Source organism: Chiloscyllium plagiosum, unplaced genomic scaffold (assembly GCF_037043375.1).
Source record: "Chiloscyllium plagiosum isolate Xiang-an unplaced genomic scaffold, Cpla_swu_hap1 HiC_scaffold_4, whole genome shotgun sequence".
NCBI lineage: Eukaryota > Metazoa > Chordata > Chondrichthyes > Orectolobiformes > Hemiscylliidae > Chiloscyllium > Chiloscyllium plagiosum.
This window is the reverse complement of record NW_028270142.1, coordinates 100,479,033-100,495,539: the sequence shown is the minus strand read 5'-3', so window position 1 is coordinate 100,495,539 and position 16,507 is coordinate 100,479,033. Positions and strand designations below refer to the sequence as shown.

General features: G+C 38.8%; 1 protein-coding gene across 1 annotated transcript in view; it reads left to right on the top strand.

Moving 5' to 3' along the window:
* Positions 1-16,507, top strand: part of calb1 (calbindin 1) — an 85,536-nt gene that overhangs the window by 35,626 nt on the left and 33,403 nt on the right. Inside the window, exon 6 of the mRNA XM_043688125.2 lies at positions 10,623-10,700. Coding sequence (XP_043544060.1) covers positions 10,623-10,700 — 78 coding nt within the window. The remainder of the gene's footprint in view (positions 1-10,622; positions 10,701-16,507) is intronic.

Sequence of the window (16,507 nt, the reverse complement as noted above, 5' to 3'; positions counted from 1 at the left end):
TCACTCTCTCTCTCTCTTTCTCACACACACACACTCACACACACAATCTTACTGTCCAAATGTTTTACACACCTCAAAAATTTAAAACTTCACAGAAGCCCTGGCTAGGCATTATTCTACAAAATGGGTAGAAAAAGAAGGATTTCACGATAATTCCAAATGCAGCTGCCTAGGCCCTGAAGTCTGGAATTTACTCCTGTAAGCTCTCTGCTTCTCGAACTCCGTCTCCGCATTTAATATGTTCCTTATAATCCATATCACTAACTGAAGCTTTCAGAAGCTTGAACTCACAGTGGCTCAGTGTTAAATTTTGTATTATAACAAAATTTTAAAATGCTGGCATTACAGTAAGTGATAAAGCATTTGATGAGAAAGTTAATACTTCTGTTGGTCAGACAAATGAAAAAAAAATCAGAAGATTTGTCTTTAATTATTTCAATTTAGTGTACCATTTTTGCCATTCACAACACAATCTCCTCTACATTGTGGAGACAGAATGCAGATTGGGTGATTGCTTTGTGGAATGCTTCCTTTCACGCCATTAACAGGATCTCAAACTTCCAGTTGCCTGCCATTTTAATTCTCTTCAGTCCAACTGCCCTTAGCTTCCTGCAATACTCAGATAAAGCCAATGAAAAAATAATGAAAGCTTTAGGTTCAGCCATTCATCTTCTGAGGAGACATTTTAAACCACTGTAGCCTCAAGGTCGTGTTAAAAAAGGTTGAGATCACTGAAATAACCACTCTTGCCTTATTTTCAGAAACTACCATTTATTAAATCTTCTTTCTTGTCCAGTTGCCTTCTCCTTTTGTCTTTCATGATTATTATTTTATTGATCAAACATTCCTTTGTTTCACACTATCACAGATCTTTCCTTTTGTCCTTCCTGACTCCCACTTCATTCCTTTTCATGACTCTGCACTTAATTGGTTAAAACCTCTTAGATCCCCAACCCTTTCTAATTTTGGAAAGATGCCATTGACCCAAAACATCAGTTAGAATTATTCTGATAAAGCAAAGTTTCCTGTTGCCATTGCTGGAAGATGATTACATTTATCAAAATATGACCATGTCACTAATTATGCACATAAATGATCATTGACTTGCATGTTATGGATGCATACACACTAAATCCACAAGAGGGCATCAGCAATTTAATTACCATCAAGGCTGAATGAATATAATATTCAGTGAAATTTGTCATTTTCTTTCACTGTCAGTCTTCTATTTTTATGATGTTTGCAGTTCCTTTGAAAGTCTGAAACAAAGGCATGGATTTTCCTTTTCAATCCCAAGTGCAGTTGGTATACCAAAGTTTATTAAACACGAACACTTAAAATTAAACAGTAGTCATAACTTCCAAACAGCACATTTTTAAGTCAATAAATTTAAACCCATTAGCTGAATGTTTACAATGCATAGCTAAGTGATTTTGTTTTAAACTGTGATTACAATGGATGTTAATATTTAAAATAATATTGTTGATAACACTGAAGTGACAATGACATTGTCTCACTGGAAATGGTTAAGACAGTCTAAAATATCTTATAAATAGCTTAAACTTTCAGTGGCATTCTTGAAATTCTATGAGCTTGCGTGTTACTACATTTTTTTGAAGGAAATAACAAGAAACAATCAGTGCAATCTTCCTCACATGAATTATCTTAGAAAATCACAGTTAGAGTTATTTAATTTTTATCTTTTCAGGGTCACACATATCTTTTTTTGTGTAATACCAGCACAAGCACCCAGATTCACTTTTCCTCTGACTGAGATGGGACCCTATTCTATATTATTGGTGTTTTTGCTTTTAGTCACCTGGCTTCACAACTCAGGTTCCCACTCTGAAGCCCTCCATCTCTTCATATTCATCTCTTCCTTCATTGCAATATGCGAAACCCATCTCTTCAATGAAGCTTTCATTCACCATTCTAATATCTATTTTGTTTTTATTTTTTGATTATACCATTATCAATTGCTTTGGGATATTCGTCTATGTTAATGGATCCATATCAAGTGCACTTAAGAAAGGTTGTTGAACTTTTACCTGTATTCCTTTATTTTTCCAATTAATATTAGGAAGAACAATTGCAACATTTAAGAGGCATTTGGATGGGTATATGAATAGGAAGGGTTTGGAGGGATATGGGCCGGGTGCTGGCAGGTGGGACTAGATTGGGTTGGGATATCTGGTCGGCATGGACAGTTTGACCCGAAGGGTCTGTTTCCATGCTATACATCTCTATGACTCTATGTCTCTATGACTGTAATGTTAACTTTTGACTTTGTTCTTACTATAAGTAGAAAAGTAAAGAATAAAGTTAATTCTTTACTTTTAACTTTGTTTCTCTGTGCGACTACTTGTACCTAGGTACCTTTGTGTGGCAACATTGTACACTTTTCACTGTAATCTTGTACTTCTGTACTTGAGTACACATGACCAATAAATGAAGTGCAAGATGTGCTGAGTGTTACAGCATGGGAGTATAAAACGATATTAGTGGGCATCCAGCTTAATGATGGTGTGTACTGATATCTGGAAAGCATTCAATATAGTTCTACATGAAAGACTTCTACAAAACGCAGACAATTTCTTAGGCAAAATGTATCATCAGTAGTGAAGAAAAAAACATAGCAAATGCTGATTAGGACTGTCTTATTAGGCCAGTATGAAATACTAACTGGAACTTCCCAAGGCTTATGACTGGAGCTTCACCTGTTTCTAATTTACATGAAGAATTGGGATTCTGCATCAAATGTTTATATTTTTATACACTTAATAAAAAGATCTCAAGATGCTCATCGAGGCTTAGCCAGACAAAAACGGATGCTGCTGAAGACTGATCAACACATTGATTAAAGAGATTGATTTCCAATAGAACTTAAGAGAGAGGCAGGAATTTGGAGTGGGTATTCATTTAATGGACCTAATGGCTTAAAGCATGATTAGCAATGGTGGGATGAGGATAGGATATAGAGAGAGAGTTTTGTAATGTAGAAAATTGGGGATCAGTAAACAGAACACTGTATAGTCAATCCTGAGGGTTCCAGTAACACTGGCAAAGACATTAAAGTCTTTGGAAAATATGATAGTCAAATAGGTTAGTTTGAGAACAACCTGAGAAAATAGAGTCATAGAGATATACAGCATGGAAACTGACCCTTTGGTCCAACTCATCCATGCTGACCAAGTGTCCTAAAAATTCTAGTCCTACTTGTCAGCACTTGGCCAATATCCCTCTAAACCCTTCCTATTCATATCCCCAGCAAACCTTTTAAATGTTGTCATTGTACCAACCTCCATCACCTTCTCTGGCAGCTCAGTCCATACATGCACCACCCTCTGCATGAAAAAGTTGCACCTTAGATCCATTTTAAATCTTTCCCCTCTTAAACCTGTGCCCTGTAGTTTTGGACTCGCCCACCCCAGGGAAAAGACCTTGTCTATTTATCCTATCCATGCTCCTCATGATTTTATAAACCTCTATAGGATCACCCCTCAGCCTCCGATGTTCCAGGGAAAACAGCCCCAGCCTTTTCAGCCTCTCCCTATAGGTCAAACCCTCCAACCCTGGCAACATCCTTGTACATCTTTTCTGAACCCTTTTAAGTTTCACAACATCATTTGGATATGTGGGAGACCAGAATTGCACACAATGTTCCAAAAGTGGCCTAATCAATGTCCTACAGCCACAATATGACCTCCCAACTCTTATACTCAATGGACTGATCAATGAAGGCAAGCATACCAAATGCCTGCTTCACTATCCTATCTTCCTCAGAATCCACTTCCAAGGAGCTATGAACTTGCACACTGAGGCAAACGGGGAAGTATGTGGAATTTGTGGCAACACTGGTAGATAAGTTATTTAAGAAGGTCTCAAGTATACTTTCCCATATTAGCTGAGGTATAGAACATAAGAGCGGTGTGCTTTTGCGAAAAATTATACAAAACACTGGTCAGGGAGAGCTCTGTATACAGTTCTAGTCATGACATTACAGCAATGATATGAACATATCATTTGATTGGAAAGGCTGGAACTGAGGAGACTAAGGGGAGATTTAATTGAAGTGTATAAATGCATTTAAAATGGATAACAAGAATCTATTTCCCTTGAGCAGCACAGATATGAAGTAAACAACTTGAGAGATGCCGAGGAGAATTGTTTTCACCTAAAACGTTGTGGAGCTGGTATGGAGCATATCACATATAAAAAGTGATTCATATGCATACCCTATAGGGCTAGGGACAAACAACTAGAAAGTGGAATCAGATTCAATAGCTCTTTTTTTGTCTGATACAGACTCAATTTGCTGAGTGGCCTTCTTAGATTTCTATGATTTATTTTGTGTATATTTGCCTTCAACAGGCTGCCTTTCCCAATGTAACAAGGTTTAAGTTATCTCCCATAACATAAGAAACTGGGCATGGATATCGTGGTATTGAGGAATCCAACAGACCTATGTTACAACTATTATGTACTAATCTTACACTCCTCAGGCACATGAGTGACTGAACTAATATTAAACTATTAGGTTATGATAGGGAAGTATGATTCCTGTAAAGTATCTTACCTCATGTAATCTGGGTCAAATGGAGCAGGAAACAGTTATACCCTCAGATCACAAACTATGATACAGTGATGATATCATGAGCATGCCCCTTGAAAGTATATTGACTCGAGACGTAGAGTCAGTATTGTTGTGTTATAAATACAGGTCAGTTTGTACAGTATTTGACTTCTTGTCATATAAATATGTGATAGGGTTAACCTTGAGGTTAAGCAGGATTAGCAGGTAAATGTATTTAAGTGTAGCAAGGTGCAGAAGCAGAGGAGAGAGGAATGGGGAAGCTGGAGAGAGTGGCAGTGGTAGCTACAGAGTGAGTTCAGTGGAAGTTAGGTTAATAGCTTTGTGGATTACTTTGAATGGAATCTTAGCAGAGTTCTGCTTGAAACCACTCTTGTTTGCTTTACATTTCTTAGAAATTTAGTAATGAATTACAAGCACGGTGGCTACATTTACAGATGATAATTATATTGCCTAATTTAATTCTCTGTAATTATTAATAACAATGGTAAATTTCAAAGCTGAACAAGACAAGCTACAGGAGTCTATGAATGTACACAAGAGCTGGTGACAAATATAATTCAAGGAAGAAATATAAAGGGCAAAGTGCTTCATATGGGAATAAAATACCCAGGACTATTACTTAAACAGAAATAAAATTATATGCATTGGGAATGAAAGTGATATATTGATGATTCAGAATAAATTCTTGCTCTTGTAACAGTGTTTTATAGCTCAAAGTTGAGACAAAATAGTGAGTTAATCTTGTAATTTTTAACAAATCATTGGTACAAATACACTTAAATAAGGTACATTTCTGGTGCTACCATGCCAATGTAAACATATAAAAGAATGATTAAAAATGAAGAAATTAAAATAAGCCAATACTAATGATGAATTATCATGTACTCCAATTTACACAACATCTAAATTTCGAAGCAATAAGCAATAACAAAGAGCCAGATGATGTAGAGATAACTGAACCATATAATCAAAATAAAAAATAATCAAAAACAAATAATTTGAAGTGTTGGAACCACAGAATTATCCAGAGTTATAATAAGGTATCTACAGACAGATTGAAAAATAAGAAAAGTCATCATAGAAGTCGGGTCACAGTAGTACACGAGATAAACTCATGAAATTTGACCAAATAGTAAAATGTTAGTTAAATAACTTGTTTCGTTATTTATCAAGGAGAATGGCATAATGAACATTACATGAGCAGGACAAAAATAAAGTGGCGATAAAAGTAGATTAAGCTCATTTAGAAAAAAAAATTTTTTTGAATTGTGACCAAATATTAGGGATAAGAAATCAGGGACACAATTATGTGTATATATAAAATGTCATTTAAAAAAGGAAAGAGCTCCAGAGAAGTGATGGGCAGCTAAAGTGATTTCTATATATAAAAGGGGGACAGAACAGAACTGAAATTTAATTAGTTTAATGTTAGTAAAGGGAATGATAATGGAATCGTTATTCAAAGCCTTGATAGAAAAAGCCTTGAAACTGAAAATACAATAGGATAGTCAGCACAGATTTCAAAAAGGGAGGTCATCCTTGACCAACCTTATTGAATTCTTTGAAGAAGGAACAGAAAGGATTGCTAAGGGTAATGCTGTTGTGTAATTTACTTGGCCTTCAGTAAAGTACCACAGAATAGATTGATGACGAACATCAAAACAAGTGGAGTCAGGGAACAAGTAGCTGAATGGATAATAAACTAGCTATAAAAAAGAAAGTGAAAAGCAAGGATTAAGTTGGTTACTCAGACTGGTAAACATTAGAAAGTGCTGGAACCACTAAATGGTTCAGTACTAATTCACAAACTGGAAGTGCAATTTCAAAATTTGACAATTATACTAAATTAGGAAATGTAGTTAATACAGAGAATTATGATAAGACATGAGAAGACATTAAATTCTCAGAATAGGTGTGTGGTAGACAAATGAACAATGTAGCAAAGTATCAGGTTGTACATTTTGACAAGAATAGAAAGTAGCTGGAAATGTGTTGCTGGAAAAGCGCAGCAGGTCAGGCAGCATCCAGGGAACAGGAGAATCGACATTTCGGGCATAAGCCCTTCTTCGGGCTTATGCCCGAAACGTCGATTCTCCTGTTCCCTGGATGCTGCCTGACCTGCTGCGCTTTTCCAGCAACACATTTCCAGCTCTGATCTCCAGCATCTGCAGACCTCACTTTCTCCTCAAAGAATAGAAAGTAGGCCATACCATGGAATGATTTGTTCAAACGGGTTGCAGGCCTGAATTCTGTTGCAGTGGCAAATGTCCTGATGGCAGGGTGGAAAGTGATCAGGAACTCTGCTCTGAGATGGGATGGCTGGCCATATGTAATCACTCATACACAGCCACAAAGTGACAATGAGACAGTCAGGCAGCCTCCAAGTTTGCTGTTACCTCACAATATCTCGGCACCATATTAAAAGGCACCCAAACAGCCAACTAGTTCCCACAGCATTATCATTGTTCCAGCTATCTGAGTGGAGGATTTTGACCTTGAACTGCTGTGATCCCTGGCATGCTGGAATCTGTACCAGCCACACTCCCTTCCATAGCCTGCTATGCTCCTATCTGCCTGGAGAGGTACAACCCGAAGCTGAGTAAAACAACTCAGCCTTCTCACCCCAAGTTAACCCATCCCTGTGTGAGTAAAGTAGCTCCTAACACTCCATTCCACAGGATGACTACCTTTCCTACTGCATGCCACCTTGAAAGAGTTGTGAATCTGAAGGCATGTGTTCGTCAGTTGTTGCCAACTTAATTGCGAATGTATAATTTAACCTGGTGACTATGTGCTCTAATAAGTATGCATGACATGCTAATTCATGAAAGATAGATTCCCACTGCTTACCATTGGAAAACACAATCTGCCATTAATCTGGCATCGAATTACTTCCCAGCTTTCAAGAAGCTGACAGTTAAGTGCCCCCACTATTAACTCATGTGCTGGAAGTTATTGTGATCGTCACTAGATTCCACCCAGAGGTACACAGGGACCTGGGGTACAGATCAGTAAATGTAACAAAACAATTTAACAAGAATATTTTAAAAAGCCATAAAAACAGAGATTCACTTGCAGAAAGGTGCAATTGAAAAGCAGAAAAGTTAAGATAAATTGCCTGCATCATGGGTGGCACAGTGGTACAGTGGTTAGCACTGCTGCCTCACAGCGACAGAGACCTGGGTTCAATTCCCGCCTCAGGCGACGCTGTGTGTGGAGTTTGCACATTCTCCCCGTGGTCTGCGTGGGGTTTGCTCCAGTTTCCTCCCACAATCCAAAAATGTGCAGGTTAGGTAAATTGGACATGCTAAATTGCCCGTAGTGTTAGGTGAAGAGGTAAATGTAGGGGACTGGGTCTGGGTGGGTTGCGCTTCGGCGGGTTGGTATGGACTTGTTGGGCCGAAGGGCCTGTTTCCACACTGTAAGTAATCTAATGTCTAAGTTTGCGCATCAGCCGTTTGTTATAATCCTGGAAGTCTCAGGCTGGATTGTAATTAAATCATTTGGAAACCCTCGAATAAAAGAACAATTGCCAGTTTGGTTTAACATTGATTATGATATCAACAAATCAGATTATAACAATGTACTTTTACTGTTGTACATGGAGCATTTAATCTTTCACAAGTTCATGAGAGTTACTGAAGCCTCTGATGAACTTCAAATGCCCATGATTAGCTAATGAAGCAAAATTAACTTGACTCAATCACATGGAATGACATTTGGAATGAATCAGTTCAATCTCCTGAAGCTCCAGTGTGCTTTTTTATGGCATTCAATAGGCTATTTATTTTAAATGGGTTAACAACTTGCTAAATAATAGAAAGGTTTCATGCCAGTATGCTCAGGTGTTTGTTACAAATATGTCAAAACATTTTTACTGTTTATCCCATTTGCCTGCAAATGCTTGGCAAATGTTGCAACCAGATCCTAGGAGGTGTTTCTTGATTCATTACAATTCCAGACAGGATACCCAAACTGTTGAGACCCTGGGTGAGGAGAGATAAATTGGCTGTCACTCTGCCGGATTCATCAAGGCATCTTTGAAAAGGATCCCTTTGGATAACCTTTACACAAATGCAAGTGAACTTATGTTTTAAGTGAAGATAATTAAATCACACTTTCTTGAATTAACAAAAGAGTAAGTTTATTAATTACTATTCGCAAGATAAACTAGTAACACTACATACACAGATTAAAACAGAAAGATCAGAACAAACAGATAAAAGTAAAGCAATAATATATATGGACTAGTCCCTGGATTGTTTGCAAAGAGCAGATAGGTAAACATTAAAGCCATTATACTGGATGTATATTATACTACATGTCTTTGGTATATTATACTACATTGATGTTAACAGGTGGAGAGTGAGCTTAACAATACTCCATTTTGCAGATTTGTTGAGAATCTGCAGTTCTGATGTATTTTGACCTTGACTGAATTCCAGCATTCCAAGTGAGAGAAGGTCCTTTGTTTTCTTGTTTTCTTTATAACTGGTTTGCAGTGCTCAGAATTATAGAGAGTTTTTACCTGCAATACTGGGGAACCTAGGGGATAGTTATTCAACTGTGATTTTCACAGCACACAGATGCTCAAACCCAGCCTGGAACACATGAGCATTCAGCTCCACTGGTTCATTCCAATAAAGTTGTAACTGGCTTTTTATCCCATCCTATGTATTACCTGAGAATAAAACATATGTGTCCTCCGGAAGTGGCTCTCTGATGAGAGGGTGAGATAGACAGCTCCCTTGTTATCACTTCTTGTTAAGTTTCTTCCTACTTGACATTTCCTGACAATTTACATGTATATCACTCCATTGGCTCCATGCAGGATTTTGCCAGACAGTCACTAAATTTTTAAATCCGCATCTGTTCTGCGGCCTTTTGGAAACAATACACTTTGGAATTAAAAATATGTTTATAAGTAATTTAGGGTTGAGATCTATCATAATAACTCAAGGTTTTGTTTTTATTGCTTATAACTCAGAACAGACTGATAAAGAATTTTCTCTTTAAGAGATGTATTTGTACAGAAAAATAGATGTCCCTATAGATGTAATTGACATTAGACACAGCTGATGAGATTTCACCATCAAACCTGGGATATTAGGTCAAACATGCACAAAGGCATCTCCTACTGATTACCACATGCCACCAGCCCTCGGAGCATTACTCGAATTCAGCATTGAGAGTGGCAAGGGTGCAGAAGGTATTTTGGGTGAGAGACTTCAATGTCTAAGAGTGGCTCAGAAACACCACTACTGGGTAAGCTGGCCAAACTCTAATAGGCATAGTGGTAGACTAGGTCTGCAGCAGATGATGAGGACCAACCAACAAAAACAAGGTTAGTGCCTATCAGGCCAGGATTCATTCTGAGATCGGACTTGTCCAGTGTGAACATCAGCTGGAATTATAATACCGCCATAGATTACAGTTCTGCTACAAGGCGTGTTTCTTCAATTCGAAATGGTTTTAACGTGACTGAAGAATTTAGACCATTATTTGTAGAACGCAAACTCTCCCTCCCTGTATTGGCGATAATGCAATTCCAGTCCCATTAGATTAAATGGCGCAGCAATTGCATGATTTTCTTATAAAGTGAGATCGCACGAGAACAGAACTGTCATGTTATATCAGAACGATTTTATTTTCAACATTAATTCCCTTTATTACCGATATCCAATTGCAGCAGTGGTACCATCTACAGGATGCACTGCAATAATTCACCAAACTCCATTGGCAGCAGTTCACAAAATCAAAATATATGCCACCCAGAAGGAGAAAAGCAACAGATGTATGAAAATATCACAAGCTGCAAGTTTCCCTGCATGTCATACAGCATCCCAATTTGGAACTATAGCACCATCCTTTCACTGTTTCTGGCTCTATATCCAGAAAACCCTTTCCGCCATCTCAAGGTTCAGAGCTAGTGGACAATTCACACTGATCTAGTCAGAGATGCCCACATCCCATGGACAATTTTTAAAAAAGTATTTGTGTAATTGTTGCTGTCCCTCTCCCTTCACAGAGCTTTCTACGAGATTTACTGAAGAAAGCAAATCGGCCTTTTGATGAAGTGAAACTAGAAGAATATACCTTAACAACGGTAAGAATGAAGCTGTATTAATTTGCTATAGCAATGTTTATTGACAGAAAAATAGTTTGTTGTAAAACATGTTATGTAACATATATACCTACATATGGTAGATATTTTCATTAGGCTGAATATCAATGTTTGACCTAGTGAAGAAAATTGTAGATAATTTTAATTGTGGAATCATTATTGAATCCAGATAGAAATATGCAAGATCATTTTTGAATATGATCATTCATTTAATAAAAAAAGAATAAAATACATTTGTCAAAGTTTTTCACATACAGTTCAGTACTCCCAAGCTGCATATGTTCAAAGCTTGTTAGAAATTTAGAGATTTTTACTTGAATAGGCATTATTTCAGCAGCCGATAGTGTAGTATTTTATGAATTGCTTTCTGGAAGCCTATATAGTTCAGATTTAATGCATTACCCCCAGCGAAACTCTTTGTTAGCTCATTAATAATAAAGCAGGTTAGTTACACATAAAAAAACCACAAAATGTTTGAACAATGCAGCAGGTCAGGCAGCACCTGTGGACAGAAACAGAGGGCAGAATTTTATAGGAATCTGAGCAAGGTGGGCTATGGCAGAATTGGGTGACAAATGCAATGAGGCCAAATCAACACTGAGGTCATCTCACTCCATTTTTTCTGCTTTTCGCTAACAGCGTGGCGAGATTCTCACTGGGCAGCGGTGAGATACTAATTGATGGGACTTAATACTTGTTAAATGCCTTGTTAACAGCACAATTCATCTCTTTAATATTCAGCTTCTCATCTTACCAAACTCATCAAACAAGCTAAATTCAGGAAAATATGACCTGAGCTGCTTGCTCTGAGTGACCTCCATGCTGACTGTGACCAAATTGTAGCTCAGGTCATAACTGATAGATATGCGCATACATGTCCATAGTTACTAGGGTTTGACATCTACCAACTCAATATGAGCATCCTGACACTTTGCCTATGCATTGGCAGTACACTTTTGAAACACAGGCCTGCATTGCAGAATACACCAGCAACTTGCATTGAAAGGCTGCTGTGAAGACATTTTGCGCATTGGCACAGACACCCAGCTCACAGACTGGATTCGACTGCATTTCAGCTGCTTGTTGCTCTTTTAGTACTTGCTCACTTAGCATCTACCCACATTCTTACAGCATCCGTGCCTTGCCAAAACAATCAGCGCAGACACAAACTGACAGCTTGACTCGCTGTTAAGTAGTCCTCAGTCGAGGTGGTGCAGATTTTGTCGATGCCATAGCAGTGTGCTATGACAGACTCAGTCCTGCTCCGCTTGCCAGCAGCTCACATAGCAAACACACTCCATGTGCAGCAAGCAAACAGCCATGTCAAATGCATTAGGGGAGTCATCCTCACTGAAGTCCAAAGGGGTACAGGTCAGTCAGAGAGTCCCAGCGCAGAAAGTTAAGGGTAGCAGCATTAATGTGAGAATTGCAGTGGAATGCACTTTGTTACTTACTCATTTGATAAGACAGATTTTTCAGCATACCTGCAGGTGTGGTGCTGGTCTTCTCCTGCTAGTGTCAGGATTCTGTGCTCATAGCAGGTGAGGGCATGGATATGGGCACCACTACACCTGAATAGGCACTCTCTATTCTGATATGTGCTGTCCTCTCCTGAAACAAGAGAAATAGGAGAGGGGGGGGGATTGAGTGAAGAGCAGCGAGTGACACGCTTGCTAGTGCTGTTACCTAAGGGGGAATGGTAAAGTAGGACAGGTGTATCAAGTAGGAGGTGCAGAGACCAAGTAGCTTTTTTGGGGAGATGGGGGTGTTTTGCTGGATGGGGGTGTAGGGCAGAACAAGTGAGGGAAGATATCACAGGTAATGGGAGAGTGGCAGACCATGAACCTTGTTGGAAGGTGGGTGAAGTAACAGAAATGGAGTGAGTATGAGGTGGAAGAGAGAAGACTGTGGCACTTATCCGGACAGACCTTCTTTCTCTATTGCTGGCCATTTCTGTGCACCTTGGAGATCGCACTGACCCAGGTGGCAGCCAAGAGACAGGCTGTGCCAGTCCACTGGGAAGAAGACACCTCTACTCTGGACACTATACCTACCAGGTGTTCTCGGTCCCTGTTAAGAATTGGGATGCCATTCAGCTCTTTTCTGACATATTCAGACTCCATCCCTGCTGGAGCAGGACGTAATCGGAATGCCAGTGCTTATTCAAATGTATAGTTGGCTTTTAAAGATGACACGGATACAAGGGATGCCAGTGTTTTGATGATATCCCTGGAGAGGTGAGTTGTAAGAGAGGCAGGAATTGGGCATGAGTGAAGCCATATGGGTGGGGTAAGTAATTGTTGAGGCAAGATTGGTAAGATAGGGTGATCAGCTCGGCCTTGTGGTTAAAAAAAACTTTCTAAAAAAACTAGGATTTAGTTGAAAATGTTTCTGATTGATGACTGACAGGGTTGTGATGTCAGCTCATTGCTTTGAAATACTACCTTTGTTTCTCTCCACAGATGCTGTCTTACTTACTTATATTTTCAACACTTTTACTTGTAATTCAAATTTCCAGAATCTGCAGTATTTTGATTTTATATTAGTAGTTAAACACATTCTGCCTTTCACAAATCCACATGGGCTTTCTTAATTAATCCATTTTGGTCCATGATCATTAACCTGTCCAGAATTAACATTTCTGAAAATCTTTTTGCAACCCAGGTTAAACTGTCTGGCTTGCAGTAAACTGGATTTATGCATAAATTCTTTGAAATAACAAGTTGTAACATGTTGCAGTTTCTGTTGCACTGCTACTACTCCTGTAACAAAGGAGGGTTGGAAGATTATGGCCTTTGCCTCCACCTTTCCTTCTATCAGTATCTCTGAATGCACCCATGCTGGTCTTCATGGTTTGTCAACTTTTAGAGAAACCAGCTTTTTTAATATGTCCTCCTACAATGGTTAGCCCTTCCAATATCTCAACCAGCTTCTCTTTTAACTATGACTTTGGCAGTATCTCCTTCCTTGGTATAGACAAATGAGAAATGCTCATTTCGTACCCCGGCAGTGTACTTTGTCTCCTTGCTAAGCCTTTCAGGCACACTTCATTGGCCTACACACTCCTTTTCTTACTCTTCAATTAAGTATATGCTGATTATACTACCTCCTCATTTTGATTGGCTGTTTCTTCTCAGAGCACATCATTGCCCCTTTTGTTACCTTTGTCAAATCCACTTTGGAATTTCAGCTTTAAGACCAGTTTCCACTTGTATTTTGAACTTGACTTCTTTCATATAAATTGTTTTGTGAAATAAAAATAGAAAATGCTGGCAATGCTCAGGAGGTCTGGCAAAATCTGTGGGATTTCTTACATAATATGGGCGGCACGGTGGCACAGTGGTTAGCACTGCTGCCTCACAGCGCCAGAGACCTGGGTTCAATTCCCATCTTGTCTATGTGGACTTTGCACATTCTCCCTGTGCCTGCATGGGTTTCCTCCGGGTGCTCCGATTTCCTCCCACAGTCCAAAAGATGTGCAGGTCAGGTGAATTGGCCATACTAAATTGCCTGCAGTGTTAGATGTAGGGGAATGGGTCTGGGTGGGTTGCTCTTCGGAGCGTTGGTGTGCTGGACTTGTTGGGCCGAAGGGCCTGTTTCCACACTGTAAGTAATCTAATCTAAATTACATAGCTCCTTGCCTTTTTCACATTGTGGTCACTGTTCCCTGTGTGTTCCACTATGAATGCTTGATCCAGTTAACTTCATTCCCTAGAAATCAATCCAGCACTATCAACTTCCTCATTGACCTGGAAATGTGTTGATCTGGAATATTTTGCAGAATATTCTTCCCCACACTGCTTATTATATCACAGTTTCTCCTGGTTTCTGTTAGGATAACTGAAGTTCCTCATTATCAGTACCCAGTGGTACTTTCTCGCTCTGTAATTTCTTTGCAAATGTGATCCATTATATTTTTGCAATCAGTTTGTGGACTATAGAATACACTAATAACATACTGAGATCCCTACTGATTCTGCTGAAGTGCTTATGCCCGAAATGTTGATTCTCCTGCTCCTCGGATGCTGCCTGACCTGTTGTGCTTTGCCAGCACCACACTCTCAACTGATCTCCAGCATCTGCAGTCCTCACTTTGTCCCTATTGATCAGCCAAATTGATTGTTATCGTCTCTTTTGGGTGATTGTCTCTCTCTCTCTTTCCCCCTTCAGCATTGCAATATTCTCCTCTTCTTTCTTTCTCTATTGTTCATGAACACTTTGTGTCGAGAAATGTCTAGAAACCAATTCCCTATGTAGGGGGTAGTGTAATTTTTAAACGGTTAGCTGCATTTTAGTCTTTTCAACCTTATAGTAAACACAAGCAGACACTCGAAACTGTTGCCGGACCTCCCCCATGTTTTTATGAATGAAACAATTGTAACAGCTTTCCTCGATAGTTGAGAGACCGCCCTTAACCACAGTTGTACAACATCATCCATATAAGGAAAGAACAGGGAGCTCGAACACTGATTGGCCAAGTGAATAACAAAATAATCGCAGGCACCAGAACCCAAATAAGGAAAACAGTGGGGAACCCTAGCACTCATTGGTCAAGACAGCAGTAGGAGACCCAGCCCACATATACGTGTATATAATGCGTGGAGATTACTATGCTCGTGTGTGTACCCACGGGAACAACACCCGACTTTGCAAAGTTGAATGAAAAGTTTTGGACAGACTCCTCCGTGTCTTTGTTCCTGGGAAGGGAAATAAAAGTGCCGGAGATGGGGCCGGACAGCCGCTTATCTCGCACACCTATTATCTAGATAATATGAATAGAATATGCCTTAGGGCTCATGCAGAGAGTAGCCTAATATGCTGACTGCCCCCAGAAAAATTAACATAGGTCAGCATAGCACCACTAATGAGCAAACTATTTATCAGTGGAAAAGGGTAAGGAAGACCACTGTTCCAATCTCCGCAGAAACTGTTTTTAAAGGAAATAAATTTCTCAGTGAGAACTAAAAATAAAATATTTTATCTTATATTTTAATAGTTTTATGGGCACAATCAGCTAAAATTAACATAAACACTACATATCAGGAAGAAAAAAAGTGAAAACTTTGGGCCAAAAAATGGTCTGAGAAATTTGTTCTTATTTCCCACAGAAATGAACAAACTCTAGGTGCATCAATTGTAAAAATAATTGCAGATTTCCTTTCCCTTCCTCTGGAACTTGAGATCTCCTCAGTTCCTTTGAACTTATCCAGATTACAGAGAGTCCATTTCTTTCCTATATATTTCGAAGTCATCAATTTTGTAAGTCACCAATTCTCTGTGAATGGCACTATGTATGGAATCCAATCTAACTTTAACATAGACTGCTATTCCTTTGTTTTTTAATTCCTAATGAAATCAAATAACCCAACTGTTTTGCTTCTTTTTGAATACCTCATTATACCACTTTGAATTGCATCTTTTTCTTCTGAGATAAGACATCCGTCTGATGATCATCGTCTTGATCTTCTCTTAAATCTTGCTATGCCCTGCTGTGTGATGGGGCCAAATTTGATCTTCCATTTAATGTAAATGGATATAAAATCTGATGCTATTGGTCAATAACTTTCCAAACAGAGCTTGCTGCCGATATTGCTTCAGTCTTGGAGTGCCTGATGATGATGTACACCTTATTTATATACTTAAAGTTAATAGGCTTTTCCACTTGAATGTTATGAAAATGTTTATAACAAAACAATAGTTTTGCAGGCAAAAGGAATTTAAAAATTTCTGTGAATTTCTTTTAATCCCTGTATATTAAAGAAAGGAAAAGTACACAACAGTTTACTTTG